Genomic DNA, 19,477 nt, shown 5'->3' on the forward strand with positions numbered 1-19,477 from the left:
TATTCTTCGGAAATATAGTATCTTGACGGTCGTTTTTTCAGCAGAATTCTGACTCAGGCAGTTAATTCTCCAATAATCATCAAACATGCAAAAATAGATGAAATAACATAAGTATCATCTCTAAATATGAAATATAGCAATGAATAACAGTAAATTATGATATAAATAGTGACACAAATTGGACGTATCAGTGTCCATGGCTATGTTCATAGGCTCTTATCTTTTTGATCCTCGGATATACATGATTAAAGGAGTGGTGAGTCCAAAACTAACATGTTTTTCATTACATAAAACATATACTTTTTTTTTGTCTCATTACATGCTCTATCTAATTTTGACTACGTCTAAATGCAAGATTACAAGTATTGATTTATTTTCATGAGAGATTTTCACAACTAGTAGTTTATTAGGATTTTATCATTTTCCTTGTCTTTGATGTGTGTGCAGGTGTTCTGAATATTTATGGACAAATCATAGGAAATGATCCAAATGGCGGCAATATGGAGGAGTTACATGCACTAGGACTTGCCATTTCAAGGGTGGAAATGAGTCAAATTTTCCATCACAAGGTAATAAAAATCCAAGACCATGGTGTCGCGTCCCTCACCCATACGAATCCAATGAGTCAAAGAACACCTCAATCGGAGTTTGTATGAAGAAATGACGCCCAAAATGCTATAGGAGTCCATAATATTTAACGACAAGAGGTACGGTCATCATGACCATACCGTATGCCTGTACCACTCTCGTCAGGGCCGTTTCGTCAAACCGAACAACATTTATGAACAACATCAAGAGGAGTAAACTTTGCTTTAGTACTTGGTTTGAAATTGGCCATATACCTTGCTAGCAGGTTCCAGGTCCTTCTTCACCTCATCTTCTTCCTCCTCAAATTCCATATAGAGATCGTCATCCATCTCCATCGTACCCCCAAGCTTCATCTCCGGCCCTTCCTTGAAGCCCATCTCCTTTGCATCTCCATCATCCCAATTCCCATCTGCTTCCTCGCGCATTGCCAACTCGAGCATGGCCTGGCGGCGCTGCCATGGAGAAGCCGAGGCTCCGCCAATGGGCTTCGGGCGGGTAGGTCTCTCAACGAGCCCCCCTTTATCGCCCCCACCCACCGACAGCGCCATCAGCAGCCCAGCCGTCCGTTGCACCGCACAACCATGCCCTTGTCTGCCGGCAGCCGCCGCCCTAGCAGCCGTGGTGCGACCCACGGTGTTTTCCCTGCCCGATCCTCCACTTCTCCCGTCGCTCGCCGAAGCCTTTGATCCTCCTGGTGGCGCCATCCTTGACGGAGTTGCGTTGATCCTTTCGATCTTCCAATCCCCTGCAGATCGATTTGGTATTGTGGTTTGGTGGCCTTGCGACGAACTCTCGTACGGTGGCGGCGGCGGTGGGGGCGTGGGTTCGCCCATATCGCCAGAGCCGCACGTACAGAGTTGACTTTTGATGTCCTATCACGGTGTATCTCACTAAGCACTTGCATTGTATGTGGCGTAGAAGGAACATGTTGGGCCTTTTGGAAGTATCTTTTTTCGTGGGTTAATAAATCATACTGCAACTTTTTTTCGGCCTGCAAAGAAGATCTAATGGTCAAAATGGGCTGAAATGACCCGCGGAAATGGCTTCGCGCGGGAACTCCAATTTCCCGTCCCTCCAATCCCCAACTCCTTCTTTCCTTCCCATTCCACCGCCGCCCGCCGAATCCGGCCTCCCTCCTCCAATCCTCAACCCTAGCAGCCATGGCTCCACGGAAGCGCGCGGCGGCGGCCGCCGCGTCGAAGAAGCCGCCGCCGCCCTCGCAGCCGTCGCAGCCCGCCAAGTTCGGCATCCGCCACTTCTTCGAGCGCCAGTCGCAGGCCGCCCCCTCCCAGACCACCAGGCGCCAGAAGCCCGACGCTAGCCCCGACCCCATGCCCCCTCCTCCTCCTCCCCCGCTGCCGCTGCCGGAGGAGAAGCTCTCCGAGGTCTCGCCGGAGGTCACCAAGACCCTCGCGCCAAAGCGGGTCAAGTTTTCTCCCGGAATGGTGAGCCCTCCTCTCGCGACTAGCCAGATTCGATCTACTTTACCTGCCGGCCGAGCTCATGGGGTGTTTCCGCTGTCCAGCTGATCAACCAGAGCCAGGACGACGGGGGCGGGGAGGTTATCACTTGGAAGATCTCGCCGGTGAACGACCGCCTTCGCACCAGGCAGCTGCCAGGGATGGCGCTTCATCCGTGCTCAAACAGCGAGGTACGCTAACCCTGAAGCTCCTTCCTTTGCGCGAATTAGCGAAACCCACCATCATTGTGGTCATCTAATCTGCGGCTGTGGCTTGTTAATTCTGACGTAGAAGCATTCCTCGCTCGAGGCTATGAAGAAGTGGCATTCATCTCCGTTGGGCCTGTCGAGGTGTACTGCTTCAGCGCGCAATCCGAATGCGTGTGCTATAGGCCCAGGTGGCTGTGATGGTATGGAGGATACCCAGAGTCCCTTCCGGACGCCACCATCACTGCCCTATAGCTGCAATGAGGTACACACAATTCTTGTCTGGGTGGGTTGTCAAATGTAATTGCCAGTTGTGTAATCTTGTCATGCATCAAGCAGCAGTTGACCGCTGGTATCAATGGTAATGGAGGACCCGACCAGTTGGAAGCAGGGCAGCACAAAAAGGTGAACTAAATGTCTACACTATTTTCTTTTGATACACCATCGGTCCTGTTATCTTGCTACTTGTCAGAATTAACACTAAGCCATCACTTAACTGAACCGTGAAATTATGTCAAAACCTTTTCTTGCTAGGCACTACTAGATCTTCTAGATCAAGTTGAAGATGCAATTACGGAAGAAGAATTGCCAGTTGATGCTGGGAATAAAGGACAAGCCATATCTGGGGATAGCACCAACAGTAAATGTTCTTCTATTCTTAGTAGCAGTCTGAATGTTGAGTCCAGCACGCCCCTTGATGCCCCATATTTCGATAGTTTCCTTGTGTTGGAGGTTTGCCTTGTTTACTTCCACCTGTTCGTTTCTGATCAGTGTCAACGAGCTGTTCCAGTGACAACTGTTTTACCTTACTTTTTAGGTGTCAGAAAAACACAAAGGTGATACTTCATCATGTGATCGCTATCCTGTTAAGGTGTGTCCCTCTAAATGTATGGATGATTTATATGTGCAAATCTTTCTTTTTCTTGTTCTGCAAAGTTGCTGTTTTTGGCAGGTTCTGCGTCTGTTGAATGAGCACTGTGGGAAAGAATATGCGGTGCATCTGTGCGATGAGTGGTGAGTATACAATACTACTGTGCCGAACTGACTGCCTTTAATCTAGTAGTCTTAGAGCATCAGCTTATCTCCCATTACATCTTGGGTTACTGTAATTCAACAACCATTGTGCTTGTTCAACATAGGATACATTCACCAAATATGGATAGGTCTTCGACTTATTTGTAGTTGTTTACTATATGTACATACACCTGAGCAATCTTTTGTATTTCCCTTTTCATACTACTGCAGGTTCCATAGTACTGTTGGGCTCGGCGACACAGTAAGTGTCATTGGAGAATTCGGTGACCAAGGAGAATGTATAGTGGACCATGATAGCAATCTTGTTATTATCCATCCAGAATTACTCATTTCCGGAACCCGGGTGAGTATTGACATGTTCTGCTACCATTTTGTAGTTTGTAGTCGGCATCATGGATTAGTATGAACAACTTAGTATCACATCCTGTTAGAAATTCTCTAGGCATGTATTTCTTATTTTCCTACACCAGTTTTTTTGATAAAGAGTTGATTTTAGGTAGCTTCGAGTTTCCATTGTCCAAGAAGATCCGTTCTCGACGAAAGATTAAAAAGCACCGAATTTGCCACAAGCGCTTTGATGGGTACTCTGCTTCATCAAGTTTTTCAGGTTTCCAGAGACAAGAATACGTGCCAACTTTGGTTACTGTGCATCAACTTCTTTTTGTCAGTTAATATTGTAAGTTTGTACCAGTTCATCAAGTATTTTTTTTTCTTGTGCTTCAGGCTGGGCTACTTGAGGATGTTCCTTCAAGGCAGTTTTTGGAACAACAAGCAAAAGAAGTTCTTTTGAACAACATCGAGAGTTTGTACGCATGTGGAGGTAATATCCAGGACAAAATTTTCCAACCTTATAAAAGAAACTCTAAACAGAATATTGTTTGGTGTGTTCATGTGATTAGATTATATTTTCCTTCTGCTTTGGCTGTTTAGCTCTTTGGGGCCTGGAATCTCCCCTGTTTGCTTTTGGCTGTTGGTAGTTTTGTTTTGTTTTGCGCATGGATCCTGGGAATTTCTTTTGTGTTCCGTTATCTTCTGTAGTGGAACCCAGCAATAAGATTGTACAGAAAAATAAAAAATTGTGATTAGATTGTAGTTATAGTGTTATTCTGGGTGCTGGTTAGCGATGCTTCCATATTCTTATTGTACGTGATGACGACTACTAATATATCGATGGTTCTTTTTTGTTTTTGTATGTCATACCTAACTTGATTAATTTAAACCACTATTTGTCTTTTCTAGTACATATTCCTTATTAATATCTGTATTGTACTCATATGGATGAGAAAACATCGAGGTAAGTCCTACCTGCAAGCCTGTGGCACTCTTTTATCAAATATTAGCACACAGTACAAAATGCAAGCGTAAACGTTGAATCATGTGTGATATGAGTGTTGTTTTGAGGCTCTCTGACCTAGTTATATGTTACTAATTTTCAAAGTTTTCTTATGCAGCCAGTGATAGCAACACATATTCAATTCTTATTGAAGCAATCCCTAAAATGCTCAATTGGTTCAAAAGCTTTATGAAGGTAGTTAAGCATGCATACTAGCTTTCAAATATTTACTTCTGTTGTCTTGTATGTGGCTACACGAACTTTTGAATATTACAATCATTCCGTGTCTTAAGTTCTCTTGCCTGATTTTTTTTTTTAAATTTAAACCTCCGATCATATTCCATTCTTTCAGAAGTTCCAAACAAGGAGTAATTCCAACATCAAGTCTTTTATATTAATATTTGTGCCAATTCAATTATATATTTCAGAGAAAAACTTCAGGATTAGTATTTTTGTGTCTATTCTCGTAGAATATCTTAATTGTAGAATTCATCACTCATGAGTAAATCACTACTAAATCATCTGTACTTTCTTTTCTGTTTGGCTTGTTTCTAATTGTATGAAGAAGATTTGATCATATACCATTTTTGGCAATGATAAGCTGCACTTTCAGGGTTCAAAGTGCACCAATGTGTCTTTTGGACATAATGAAGAGCAGAAGACTGTTGGAGTGACTGAGGTGGGCAAATATTGAACTTGGAACAATTAGGACCTTATTTTATGTAGGGTATATAACTATATACTTATCCAATTTTCGAACGGATCAATAGTAGACAATTTCATGGTGGTGCATTCCTGTATTCCTTATGGTCCTTGATCATGAAATTAAAAGTTACACACTTTTCATGCGTAGTTTTCAAATTTTGAGCACTTCATGTGTGCATTATTAATAGTTATACTGAAATGAAACTCTCATGTGCCTTAGGTGATGGATATTGAGGAGATGGCATGGGCCCCAAGATATGGTTTAAAGGGGGTTATCGATGCTTCTGTTATATCAAGGGTAAATTCATGCGATGGTGGTTCACATGACAGTGTAATGCCACTGGAGTTCAAAACTGGTAAAAGCACTAGTGGTCAGGTAGGCATATATTCCTGGATAGTGGATACCAAATAAAGATGAACATATTATACCTTGGGTGTTTTTGTCACTAGAATTCTGGATATTATTGACATTGCAATCAATTAGTAAATGAGTGACTTCTTGCAATAAACCAGACTGGTCAGTGATCCGGTACTCAGTGATACCGGCCTAGATTGTGGACTTCGATTAACCTAAGTAGGTCTTTTTGAAAAGTAAGACTGATTTTGATTTCACTTGATTCTTGCAAATCATATTTTCCACATCTACTCCTGTAAAGATGCCATTTATGGCGGTGTATTCACTTCCTCGAGCCCTCCTGATGTGAGCAATTAGATCTGTAGCAAACTGCTAAGATGGTTGTCATGCTTGCTAATAGAGCTGAGATAAAATTTCCTCGTAGTGCCCCTTACTATATGTGAGTGTTCCACAAGCTGGTAGTCTAATTTCTTTTATTCGCAGAACCCTGTTGGATGTTTGCAATTTTTTTATCAGTAGCAACGCATTACGCATGGCTATTTAGCTGGTATTCTTAAGAATCAATAATCACGAGATTAATGTGCTTTGTATGCTTTCTAGCTTCACAATCTGGTTGCTTGTAGCATACATGCTGACAGTATAGATTCTTTGTCGTCATAGTACATGCTAATATCACACAGGTATTTGTTAGTAATTGTTTGTGAATCTCTGTCAACTACATAGTTGTATTCAGTTTTTTGCAACCAATTAAATAATCACATAAATTGAACTAATAAATAATTCCCTCGGGAGAAAAACTAACCAACCAATAGTCCCAGGATAAGGCTTGCTTCTACTTTTGCAAGGTCAATACTCTTTTAGTTTCCATAATCACTTTATGTCAGATTTTGTTATGTTGTAATATTTTCGTGTTTTGAGTATGGTAGCTAGTCTTGGTGTTGGCTTAATCTTAATTGTTCAGTTCTAAAGCATAAGATTTTATTATATGTATTGCCTTCCCAAATGTCTCAGTAAACATTGTGACCGCCTTCCCTAATTAAAGTAGATCCAGCACTTACTTCTATGTTACCCTTCATGAGAGTTTATCTATTTGCAGACAGCTATGGAGCACTCTGCCCAGGTGATACTATACACGCTATTGATGAAAGAGAGGTATGATCCATTTATCCTGTTATCTTTGTCTGTTAAGCATTCTTTCCATAACCATTAGTACTTAGTACTTGCCATGTCTTTCCATGTATTTTTCAGATACTTGAATAAAGACATTGACTTGGGTCTTCTGTATTATCTTCATACAGACCAAACATTGGTAATCTTGTAATTAAGATACCCAAAATAGATTTTTTACCCTGTTCTTACCCATTTTCTTTGATTTATTAAGGGTATCAAAGTTAAGAGGTCTGATTTGATTGGGCTAATAATGCGTCGGAACGAACTTGCCTCTGAGATCCTGAAGGCGTCGATTTCACAGAGTTTCCCTCCAATGTTACAGGTAGAACTGTAACTAGAAACTTGCACATAATGATTCATTTGCAACAGGTTAAATAAATTCCTGTTACTTCTCCAGAGTCTATCATCATGTACTGGATGTCGACACCTGACTTCATGCACCATCTATCACAAGGTTTGCTAGACAATTGTTTCTCTTACATGGTCTTAGCATTTGTTCTTGTCGAGGGAAAAAATGAAACTACTTAGCTTGTCTGGAAATGTACATGTGCCAGCTAATCTTTATGGAGTACTTCCATTTTGATGCAACAGGCGCATGGAGGAAATACAGCAACTAGTGGGCTTGGTGATCTATTTGATAGCCTTGTGAATCACTTAACAGTGGCCCATCATGACTTTCTTAAACATTGGGATAGATTGATTGATCTTGAAGCTAGAACTTCTCAGGTATCTCTTTAGTTTATGAAATGAGCTCTGAAACTTGTTTTTCTCTCTTAACTCAAGTTATGCAAAATTCAGGTCAAGAAAAAGGAAATTTTCCTTCCTCGCCATTCAAATTCAGGGAGCAAGAATTCGCCCCCGTCATTTTTTGTCCTTGACATAAAAAATGAACACTCAATAGATTCATCTGGAAAAAGCAAAAGATACATATATAATTTTGTGCGTCACAAGACGCATCCTGAAATAGCTGGCCATTCACAACCACTGGTTGAGAGCCTAGATTTCAGCCTCAAATGCGGGGATTATGTGGTAAGCCTTGTACACCTTCAGTATCCAGTTATATTGGTCACTTCAAGTTTTTAACATGCCCATGGTTACTTTGTTTTTGTTTGTGCGTATACCTGTGTACACCGCAGTATACATACCAATATCTCGAATCATTTTTTACACCATATTGTACGTTGGCAAGGATTCAATATAGGTGTATGTTCTGTAGAACAAGTTCAACCAATGTAGCTGTAAGTAAAGCAAATACAATACCTGCTGGAAACTTCTGCAGCTAGTGCAAACATATCAATTAGGTACCAAACAGATAAGGTACCAGATTGGTGGTGTTTCATTTTTGCTAGGGTCAGTTATGGTCTAATTCGGTATAATTGAGCACATCTATGAAGAGGTCATTTCTTATTTGAAGTAATAAAAGATATCAGATTGATGCATGAAGACATCGCCTTGTCAGTTTATTCAATTTGTCCGTACACTAAATTACATCTCATCTCCTGCTACTCTGCATTAGGTGCTTAGCACTCAATCTGGGCGGATAGCAGTTGCAAATGGATCTATAAGAGACATCAGCCGTTCCCATATAACGGTATTACCTGACCATCACTGACTTCATCTGTTCAACATTTTTCTGTAGTATGATTATAAACTTGTAAGTATTCCAAATGGAATGTGTTGTAGGTCTCTTTGTCACGTCGTCTGAGACTCCCAGGTAGTAGTTCCTTGTTAGAGCAAGGGGACCTCCAACGTGAACTTTGGCGGATAGACAAGGATGAGTTTAGTTCTTCATTTGCAACCATGAGGTTGGCCCTTGTTTTTATCTATCGTTCAATCTTATTATTCAGAAAAGTTCTCCTTTCTTTTCTAACTAAACTTTGTATTTAACCTATTGCCAGACTCAACCTTGTCCAACTATTTGCTCAGAAGCCGCAAAATACTAAACTACGGAAGTTGATAGTTGATCTTGAGGTCTGCTCGGCAGTAGCACTTTTATGCCACAACATGTTTCCCACCATCTTTTTTGTCTGGAATTTCCTAACTCAATGTTGATAGGCTCCCAGGTTTGATAGTGGTGGACTGTTGAGCCAAGACCCGGCATTATCATACATACGATCACTAACGAGTTTGAACAATGACCAACAGAGATCACTGCATAAAGTAAATCTTTGCTCTTATAGTTCTTTTTTATCCTGGGTATTTAAGGTTACAATAGAAAACTAACACATGTATCGCTTTCAGATTCTTGCAGCAAAAGATTATGCTCTTATTCTAGGAATGCCTGGAACAGGCAAAACATACACAATGGTGCATGCTGTGAAGTCCTTATTGATGAGAGGAGAATCTATTTTGCTAACTTCATATACTAATTCAGCTATTGATAATTTACTTATGAAGTTGAAGGCTGAGGTTTGTGTTCCGAAGTTCATTGATGTAGCATTATTCCATTGTAAACCCCTCATTTCTTCCACTGAGCAATATTTAACATGCTGCTTTGAGTATTCAAGTTCAATGAAGCATACATGCACATCCTTATTTTTGATTAATGTTTTTTTGTAGGGTGTAGATTTTATTCGAATCGGGAGGCAGGAAGCTGTACATCCTGATGTCAGAGCCAACTGCTTATCAAGTCAGAACCTATCATTATCAATGCACTATCATTTCTTAAAATTAAATAAAATGTGCTCTGATTTGGGTGTCTCTGAAACAGCAACAGAGGTACAGTCAGTAGACGCCATTAAAGCAAGGATGGATCAAGTGCAAGTTGTTGGAGTTACTTGTTTGGGAGTATACCATCCCTTACTGGCACATAAGAAGTTTGACACATGTATCATGGATGAAGCTGGACAAATCACATTACCGGTAGGCCCCAATTTAAAGTGCATGGTAATTTAGTCTTCAAGGAAACCACAACAAAAATCACAAAATGATGCTCATCTAACTTCATAAATGTATTGTAAACTATGTACCAGTCGGTCAAGCTGCTAACCAGACTATTCTGTAAAACTGATTACTGAAGAGGTCTTCATCCTTCTCACACACTTCTTACTCGGTAGGTTTCGCTGGGACCTCTGATGCTTGCAACAAAGTTTGTGCTAGTAGGAGACCATTATCAACTCCCTCCACTTGTTCAGGTTACTAATCATTTTTCTACTGCTTTTTTATGCCCCCCTTTCTTTATGTTAACTTCAGCAATTTTCTATATACAGAGCTTTGAAGCTCGAGAGAGTGGGATGGGCATTAGCTTATTTTGGAGGTTGTCAGAAGCAAATCCTCAAGCAATTTCAGCACTACGTTGCCAGGTTTGTCAGTTTGAACTCTACTTTTTTCATCATTATATGTTGCCAATGCCACATATTTTGTTTTTTGAAGATCTCCTATGTTCCTGTAAACTCATGATTCGAATCTACCTTTCTGCAGTACCGAATGTCATCTGGTATTATGGAGCTCTCGAATTCATTGATTTATGGCAATAGGTTATGCTGTGGTTCGTTAGAAATTGCAAACGCGAAACTCAAGTTTTCTGGCAAAGAACAAGTTCACTTAAAGTTCAAGGAGGTAACACTGCTTTTTTGCTTTAAATTTTCCATTCTCAATATAGAAACATCCTGTTCTTGAAAGCTTGAATTCCTTTACCCTGGTTTGTCATACTGCCATATATTTTATCTTTCATGACCTCCCCTTTAATTGTTGTGCCTTATTCTTTTTATTGCAGATTTTGAATCCCGATAGGGCTGTCATCTTTGCCAACACAGGTTTTTGATAAATTCAGTTAGTTATATTCTTCTGATACTCTGCCTTCGATGCTAACTACGTGACCAAATCATACAGATCAAGTACCGGCACTTGAGGCCAAGGAACATAAAATTGTGAACAATCCTACAGAAGCACACATTGTTTCGTGGGTATGTCCTGATCTACACTCTGCGGCGAGGGGCTTTTCATGCCTCTCTTATATTTTAGCAAGCAATCACTGACTTGTATAGCTATAAGTTAAGATCTTCCACATTTGCCATCTATTTTATCTTTGAGCTGAGTGCTTGTGCACGTATGGGCACAGCATGTGCTGTGTGTCAAGTTGGATACTTAGCACTTAGCAGTACCCAATTTCTTTGTCTTGTTAAAAAAACTGTCTTTTCTGTGCTGCACGCTCTGAAAATGAATCTGTACGCTTGTCTTTATCTAGTTAAGTTTATTTTTAGTTAGGAAAGTGTTCAGATGGAACTGCTTTGGTCCATGGTCTTGAATTTATGCTTAGTGTTGCAAATGGCACAATAATCAAGTCCAATCAATGAAGAACATCCAATTCATTGGGTCGCATCGAGCTGTTTTTGTGTAACTATTGAATACATGATACGAAGGGCGGGCCTGGTGCAGCGGTAGAGCCTCACCGCCTGTGACCGAGAGGTCCCAGGTTCGAGTCGCGGTCTCCTCACATTGCACTTCGTGAGGGTAAGACTTGCCACTAACACCTTCCCCAGACCCCGCACAGTGCGGGAGCTCTCAGCACTGGGTACGTCCTTTTTTTATTGAATACATGATACACTCTGAGCCAGCTATCTTTGTTACATATCTTTTTTTTTCCGAGAGTAAGCAATTGCGGACCTTATATTTATAGAAGGTAGAAAAGTTGTCACAAGAAGACAGAAGACGTTACGATCAACGTTCTGTCCAACCTCATCCCTCCAGAGCACACCCACCCATACCTGAAACCTTAATGAACTACTCTCGCAAACAAGTTACATGCCAGCCTGCTGATCTGAAGCTCATTACTTTCATTTTTATTTCTCGCAATTTGATCACATGAAAACTTGTCTTTCTTTTTCTATAGATCATCAAACAATTGCTGAAGAGAGGCGTAGCTCAAGATGAGATTGGTATAATAACCCCATATAATGCCCAAGCGGATCTCATTCGGCAACAAGTTGATGCTTTGGTTGAGGTTCATACAATCGACAAATACCAGGTAAAAATTACTGTTTTACATGAGCAAGTCATCGACTCAGCCTGATGTTTCAGTGGTCCATTTCGTTATGGTGGCTGTCCTCTGTCTCTTTTCAGCTATTTCTTATGTACACCATTTCCAAGTAATCAGTCACGCTCATTCCCAAGATTTAGTGTTCCTCCTCAGTTTCTCATGGGGACAATAGAGTATCCTTCATTGTGTTTTTATGCTCTTCAGTGACAAAAAGCTATTGAGACTTGAGCAACCATATTTTCTTTCTGCCGATTCGTTAGTTTGGTTTGGGACTTATTCTGATTTTCTGACAAAGCATCGTCACCATGGTCTTTTAGGCTAAACAACGCTACCTCTTTTCAGGGGAGGGATAAAGAATGCATTATTGTATCGTTTGTACGATCCAGTGGGAATTCAAGGGCTAGTGGTTCTTCTTTGCTTGGTGATTGGCACAGGATCAATGTCGTCTTGACGCGTGCAAAGGTCAGCCGCTGTCTGTACTTTCCCATTTGGATCATTCCTCAGGATTAAGTAAATTCAGAACTAGTAATTTTGTTGGACTTCAGTGATTATCATCATAAACATTATTACCTGAACTATAATAATCTTGGATTACAGGGGGCAACTTGGGTAGGATCTGATGTTAAATAGGATCTATGAGATCGGCATTTTTGAAAAGACAAAACATGTTCAAATAATGATTTTGCCTCAGAATCAGAACACAAATGATTTATGTAGATATACCTGGCTTTAATCTAGTACTTAATTAGATGCTTGCTACCGGCAAAAAATGTAACTGTCAACTGCCCTGATATCATGTTTATATCATTCCACTTCCGCATCCTAGTTTTGAACTTTTTTTGATGATCATACTGCAGAAGAAACTCATCATGGTTGGGTCTGCTGGAACTCTTTCGACGATCCCATTGCTGAAGCTTCTAGTTGAGAAAGTTGCTGAGCGTGGCGGTGTAGTAGATCTGACAAATAAGGACGTGCAATCTATTCCAGAGCTGAGAACTTCCCGGTTGAATGTGCAATAATAGGCTGTGCTGTAATATAGTTTTGTGAGTTTTGAGGCCAGAGCCGTATATATTCTGTATATATTTTGCTTTGGATGTAGTAGCCACAACCATTCTGGGCCATGTCACATGTCAGTTGTGACAGTGCATGCTGTGGTTCCCCGCGTAGAAGGTAGTGATTTTTTTCTTTGTACTGTGTAACTGCTGGCTTACATTAGAGCACCATGTAAATTTTTGGGAGATTTTATAATTTGCCACACATTACTTAGAATCTTTATAATTTGCCACATGTTAATTAGGATTTTACTATTTGCCGTACATTAGACTGATTCCTTTATAATTTGCTCCATATCTCCATTTACACATCTATTCATTTTTTAAACTCTGAAATACCTGTGAAATACAGTGCATCATACCTGCCTAGACCTAGCCGTCAATCAAATCCTGCGCCATCTGGCCAGCTCACTCGCTCGCACCGCCCATGCCTGTCGCTCGCGCCGCCTGCTCCACCTCCCTCACGGCCCCTTGACCTCACCATTTTCAGCTTGTTCCCCTGCTACGAATGCGCAGACATGGAGTCTCCCAGGCAGGCACCCCCGCTCTCCTCACCGCTGGGGTCGCTTCAATCCCGCGGCCTGCAGCGGGGCGCCTCGTGCTCGTGCGCGCCGGCTCTAGGAACGGCCCGTAGCTAGCTCCCTGATGCCAACGGCAGATGCGATTGTAGGCGAGTGAGATCCGGCAGGGAACGGCCGTGGTGCTGGAGGAGGGTGCCTCCGTCGTCAGGTGGTGGCGGGAGCACCGGCCAAACGCGGGCGCCGGCGAGCTTCGTTGTGGGAGGACATCGACAAGCTTCAATCCGCAAGGGCGCCGATGAGCTTCGGTGCGGGAGAATAAAATACCTAGTCAAATCCAAACGCATTATACCCCAAATATTTGGTCCCATGAGAATTTATGGAATGTAACCAAATCATTGCACGTGTAAAATTACAAGTACATATAGGTGGAATTAAAATTTCAGCTTTCAAGTTTCCCACAAAGATATGAATCAACGAGAGTTTATGGAATCTACAAATCATTGCACGTGTAAAATTACACAACAAGTTTTAATAAATAAATATTTTAATTACACAACAAGTTTCCAATAAGACCAACAATCATTACCGGATACCTAGATAGATATAGCACATGAGATCTTCTCCCATTCCAGTCCGATTGTGCCTCCTCTTTGTTTTCTTAAGGTAATTGTGACTCCACTCTATGCACGCGAACCCGGGTAGGCAGACATGATTCATGCAGACCGGCAACAGTTATGGAATTTTCTTACCTAGTCCGACTCGTACTCGTAGTGTGATTTTTGGTCCACTCAGGCTGGGTTCGGCTATAAACTTCCGCTTCCCACCGCAGAATCCCACTCATCAAATCGCTTTCAAGTTTGCCCTAGCAGCTAGCGCGCGGTATCCTCGACCTCCATCCAATCATGGTGTCCCTCCAGCATCAACAGATGGACATCATCAACCAGCCCATCTCTCTGGTCGGCCCGACGCCGGCCGACCTGCAGAGCACCTTGCAGTTGGAGAAACTTCTTCGCGACGCCGGGCAGTACGAGAGCTCCAACGAGTTGGCGGCCCGCGAGCACGTTGTGCGCGAACTCCAGGGCGTCCTAGATCGCTGGGTGAAGCGCCTCACCGCTCAGCGAGGGTACCCGGACGGCATGGTCGACCAGGCCACCGCCTTGCTCCTCCCCTTCGGCTCCTACCGCCTCGGCGTCCACGGCCGCGGCTCCGACATCGACGCCCTCGTCGTCGGTCCCTCCTACATCGACCGCGACCACGACTTCTTCGACGTTCTGGGCGGCGTGCTCGCCGAGACGGAGGCGGTGACGGAGCTGCAGGCCGTGCCCCGCGCGTACGTGCCGGTGATCAAGATGAAGTTCCGCGGCGTCCCCGTGGACCTCCTCTACGCCAGCGTCTGCCTCCCTGTAGTGCCCAAAGATCTTGACCTGCGCGATCGCTCCGTGCTCCGCGGCATGGACCTTGCCACCGTCCGCAGCCTCAATGGCGTGCGCGTGGCCGACGAGATCATGCGGCTCGTCCCGGACGCCGGCGCCTTCCGCACGACGCTGCGCTGCGTCAAGCACTGGGCCAAGGCGCGGGGCGTCTACTCCAATGTGATGGGATTCGTAGGCGGCGTCGGATGGGCAATCCTGGTGGCGCGCGTGTGCCAGCTATACCCCAACGCCGCGCCCAGCATGCTCCTGCCCCGCTTCTTCAAGATCTTCTCGCAGTGGAAGTGGCCCAACCCGGTGCTGTTGGGGGGCATCGAGCACGACGACGATGGCCAGCTCGCGCTCCGGCTGCCAGTCTGGGATCCGAGGAGGAACCCACGCGACAGGACCCACCTCATGCCCGTCATCACCCCGGCGTATCCGTGCATGAACTCCTGCTACAACGTCTCCCACGCCACTCTACGGATCATCACGGAGCAGCTCGAGATCGGCCGCGTGACCAGCCAGGAGGTCGCTGAGTCCGGCGGCGCCCGCGGGTGGGAGGCGCTGTTCCAGCCGTTCCACTTCTTCAAGGCGTACAAGAGCTACCTGCAGGTGGACGTGAAGGTCGCCGGAGGAGGAGAGGCAGATCTCCGGGAGTGGAAAGGGTGGGTGGAGTCGCGGCTGAGGCAGCTGGTGATCAGGGTCGAGATGGCCACGGCCGGCATGCTGCTCTGCCATCCCAACCCGCAAGCCTACGCCGCCAAGCCCGACGATCGGCACTGCACCGCAACCTTCTTCGTGGGTCTGTCCAAGCAGCAGCAGAAGCAGACCCAGGTGCAGTTCGACCTCCGTGCCACAACAGACGAGTTCAAGCAGGAGGTGTACATGTACGAGTTCTGGAGACCCGGGATGGAGCTCGAGGTCAAGCACGCTCGAAGGAAGGACCTGCCCTCCTACGTCATGGATCACATCCTCCTCCCGGCTGCAGGTCAACTCAAGAGGAAGCGCGCCCAAGATGATCCTTCGCCTTCGTCGTCCTCTGCGTCCGGTCACTCCGAGTCCAGCTCCAGCAGCAGGGACGTCAAGAGGGCGGCAGCAGCAGATAGAACCGGAGCGTCACCTGAGAGTAAGAGGCAAAGCTGCCCCGCCAGTATACTTCCCAGCGCTTCAGAGGACAGGGAGATGTCTGACAACAGATGAACATCCATTCAAAGTAATCACATTCAAGCCAAGGCAAGGCGAAATCTTCAAATGAACTCTAGTCAGGCAGATCACAAGATTCAACAGAAGACGGCCGCCCCTGCGAGGATCATCAAGTACAGAGATAGATTTACATGCATAACTTTGTCAAGGGGACAATTTTGTATGATTACTGATGAGAACACATACCTGCAAGTTAAATTCAGTATCAACTATGCGCACAAACGGTTAGTAGAACCACTAGATAAAAAACTTGCAATTGTCGATGTTACGTGCTTGCTTAGGTACCTCGCTGTAAGTTTTCCCAGCGCCAAGAGGGCGGTGGCAGCAGATACAACCGGATCGTCACCTGAGAGCAAGAGGCTAAGCTGTCCCAGCAATTAACCCAGCGCTTCAGGACAGATGAACATTCGAAGCAATCACAAGCTATGATCAAGCCAAGGCAAGGCAGATGGCATGCATCAATGGAATACTGGGAATACGGGCAGCCAAGCCCCATACATACTTACAAAGTTACAAGTCAAATTCAGAATCAACTATGTATGCAAACGGTTGGCAGAACCACCGGATAAAAATATTGTAAATGTGGATGTTTATATGCTTCCTTAGTTCCCGCAAGTCTTCCGGCGTTAAGGCAGAGCTCATATGTGTCATGGTTCCGTAGAGGAACAAGAGTCAAAATATTAATAAAGTCTATCTTCACCTTGTGATACAGTCGACCAAACAACATTTTTTCAGCAGTTGGATAGTGATAACATCCATGAAATCTGATATGGGATCTGATTCTTCCATATCAGCAAAACAACAAGGATCAAACTCATACCTGAGGAACTCTGTGTGTGGCAATCCTCTCCAGCAGACATGTCCAATACAAACTCTGAACCATTGGTATCAGCATCTGACAAGGATTGACTAATGTAGAACTTTGGTACACTTGCTGAAGATTGACATGGTGAGAAAAGAAAAGATTTTTTTACTTCAGTTGACTCTTCCTACTTTTCAATAATGCTCTGAAGTTGTAATGTTGGATGTTTCCCACATTCAGAAGCAGCCTTATGCTAGGTGAATGGATCGTACCGGATAGGGGGGGGGGGGGATGAATGGACGCTACACAAATTTTAAGTCTTTTTCAGTTTTTAGCAAAGCGGAAGGTAAAGGTGATAGCTTTAGTGGTGGAGATGTTCCTAGTATGATCCAAGGCAAGTGCAACAAGTAAAGGGAACAAGCATGATAGTGAGAGTAAGGAGACGGACAACCGGATGGCGCGGAGACGAGGCGAAGTTTGTTTCCCGTAGTTCCCCTCACAAAAGAGAGTACGTCTGCGTTGAGGAGGTACTGTGAGGCTAGGCGGCCACACCACGAAGGAAGGCCTCACCTTCTTCCTCGAGAGAGCTCCACGAAGGGGCTCCCCCTTCTCCACTAAGGCACCGGTCGAGGCGGTGGTTCCTTCACAAGGTTGGGGCGAGCTCCACAACACTAGGAGGCTCCCAATAACCTATGGGGCTAGCACAACACCAAGCTAGCCTCCATAGGTGCACTTCTTCCAAGATCCCACCATAGGAACCCTAACTCCAAGATCCACTAAGGACTAGCACGAATTGGTGAAATCTCTCTTGGTAGAACTATAGATCGGGGTCTCCTCCACCACTCCTCAAGATCTGGGCAAAATTGGTTGGATGGTTGAGGAGATCCTCAAGGATTAAGCTCAGCAACAATGGAGGAGAGAGAGAAGAGATAAAATCGTGTTGGGGGAGAAGGGCCCTTTAAATAGGCCTCCCGAAATCCAACCGTTACCTGCAGTTTTTGCCTAAGTGGTACTACCGCTTTGGTAAGCGGTACTACCGCTCTGGATTCGAAATCCCACAGAACTTATCCACGTGGACACATAGCGGTACTACCGCTCGCGGTACCGCTCGAGGTACCGCAATGGCCTCCAGAGCTTACTGGATCCCAAGCGGTACCGAAGCGGTACCAGAGCGGTACTGCCGTAACTTATGTTACAGTACTTAAGCGGTACCGAGGCGGTACTACCGCTCTCAAGCGGTACTACCGCTCGAGGTACCGCAAAGGTACCGTAACTTGTTCTGTGGGCCTTTCTCAGTGCAAAACTCCAGAGCGATACCTTGGGCGGTACCAGTAGGGGTGGCGGTACTACCGCTACTTGTACCGGTAGTACCGGCCTGACAAAAACTGCTTTCTCTTCTTTTCCTCTCCAACCATGTCACCTCGCGATACACACACAAAACCAGAAAACCTATAAGCTACGCTTCAGTCCTCCGATCTTGACGTGTCCAGCGAGGTCACCGTGCACTTGTAAATCTAACAAAGATACTCTTTGCACACGGTGAGATTGTTCAAGTGTTGTCATCAAACATACAAAACACGGGGTTTAGACTTTGCTCTTTCAATCTCCCCCTTTTTGGTGTTTGATGACAACACAAGAATTTGCAATGGCATAAGATATTATGATGCGATATTTAGATTTTCAAAAGCTCGACGGAGCTCCCCCTAGACATGTGCATATTTTGAATATGTATTTGAATACAAATGCACACATCCTAGAGACATAACTCCCCCTAGATTTTACAAACCAAGCACATATGCAACAAGGATACTTGACATGTTCATATAGCATATGCACAATATGGAGGCAACACAAGATCATGCAAGGAGTTTTGGGTGAAGTTATCATACCTTTGCCTTGAGAATACCCGAACTCACAACAAGTGCCTCCATAGAGTTGGTGTAGCCACAAGAAGAGATAAGCAACGAGGACCAAAAGGCTACAACAACGAAAGTCCCCATGCAAAAACCCATCTTAATAGGCAACTTCTCCCCCTTTGGCATCAGAACACCAAAAAGGAGGATAAACAAACTAAAAATGATGGTAAGGAAATACACAACCAAGCTTGCAAAAACCAACAAGGAAAACAAAGCTTGGATGAGACTCCCCAAAAACATGGAGAAAAAAAAGACAACAAAAGAAGAAGGACAAAAGAAAGTCACAAAGAAACACGAAGAACCAAAAACTCCTCAAAGAGGAGGTTGGTGGCCGAAGCCACCGTGTAAGAGTATAGTAGTGTGAGGTCGCGTAGATGTATCTAGGACTGACGGCTACAACTCAACATGAAGCTCATTAGTCACTTATTTGACAAATAGCATATGTTTTGCATTTCTTTATGCATTATGGGGGGAGGGATAGCTCAATAAGTTTAAACCGCACTCCCCTATGTTCATGCGTGCTCTTCATCTAGACATATAGTTAAAGAGTGGTATGTGCGCACGACGGTCAAGCGAAGTTCGATGGATCAATGATATTTAGCTCATGCCTCAACTCAATGAAACGCTTCTCATCCAAAGGCTTCGTGAAGATGTCCGCCAATTTCTTCTTGGTACCAATGAAGGATAGAACAATATCTCCGCGAGCAATGTGATCCCGGATGAAGTGGTTCCTTATCTCAA

General features: G+C 44.2%; 2 protein-coding genes across 4 annotated transcripts; both read left to right on the plus strand.

Annotated features, from left to right (window-relative positions):
* The first annotated feature begins 1,666 nt into the window (after positions 1–1,666).
* Positions 1,667–13,146, plus strand: LOC127336540 (DNA replication ATP-dependent helicase/nuclease JHS1). 3 transcript variants are annotated; one of them, XM_051363361.2, is made up of 34 exons: positions 1,667–2,033; positions 2,114–2,239; positions 2,340–2,519; positions 2,594–2,659; positions 2,789–2,986; positions 3,072–3,125; positions 3,207–3,268; positions 3,500–3,632; positions 3,786–3,896; positions 4,013–4,109; positions 4,741–4,817; positions 5,236–5,301; positions 5,548–5,703; positions 6,779–6,834; positions 6,931–6,991; positions 7,064–7,174; positions 7,250–7,306; positions 7,444–7,578; positions 7,651–7,881; positions 8,369–8,443; positions 8,536–8,657; positions 8,751–8,823; positions 8,908–9,012; positions 9,094–9,261; positions 9,412–9,481; positions 9,563–9,714; positions 9,909–9,986; positions 10,062–10,154; positions 10,273–10,410; positions 10,568–10,607; positions 10,684–10,757; positions 11,684–11,818; positions 12,173–12,292; positions 12,688–13,146. In XM_051363361.2, exons 1-34 carry the CDS (start codon positions 1,749–1,751, stop codon positions 12,847–12,849), a joined length of 3,867 nt encoding a protein of 1,288 aa, XP_051219321.1. In that variant the 5' UTR covers positions 1,667–1,748; the 3' UTR covers positions 12,850–13,146. The 3 variants fall into 3 exon arrangements, with proteins under 3 accessions (XP_051219321.1, XP_051219323.1, XP_051219322.1); XM_051363363.2 differs by having other exon boundaries at positions 2,597–2,659; XM_051363362.2 differs by having other exon boundaries at positions 2,343–2,519.
* A 1,183-nt stretch (positions 13,147–14,329) lies between these two features.
* LOC127330733 (nuclear poly(A) polymerase 2-like) lies at positions 14,330–16,015 on the plus strand. The gene has a single exon (XM_051356849.2). The coding sequence runs from the start codon at positions 14,330–14,332 to the stop codon at positions 16,013–16,015; it is 1,686 nt and encodes a 561-aa protein (XP_051212809.1).
* Positions 16,016–19,477: the final 3,462 nt, after the last annotated feature.

This window comes from Lolium perenne, chromosome 2 (assembly GCF_019359855.2).
Source record: "Lolium perenne isolate Kyuss_39 chromosome 2, Kyuss_2.0, whole genome shotgun sequence".
NCBI lineage: Eukaryota > Viridiplantae > Streptophyta > Magnoliopsida > Poales > Poaceae > Lolium > Lolium perenne.

Bases quoted from the DNA above. Each gene is read 5' to 3' on its own strand.
- LOC127330733 (XM_051356849.2), top strand. From the start codon at position 14,330: ATGGACATCATCAACCAGCCCATCTCTCTGGTCGGCCCGACGCCGGCC.
- LOC127336540 (XM_051363361.2), top strand. From the start codon at position 1,749: ATGGCTCCACGGAAGCGCGCGGCGGCGGCCGCCGCGTCGAAGAAGCCG. The intron at 2,520-2,593 runs GTACACACAATT...TGCATCAAGCAG, and splicing joins TGCCCTATAGCTGCAATGAG to CAGTTGACCGCTGGTATCAA. The intron at 8,444-8,535 runs GTATTACCTGAC...AATGTGTTGTAG, and splicing joins TCAGCCGTTCCCATATAACG to GTCTCTTTGTCACGTCGTCT.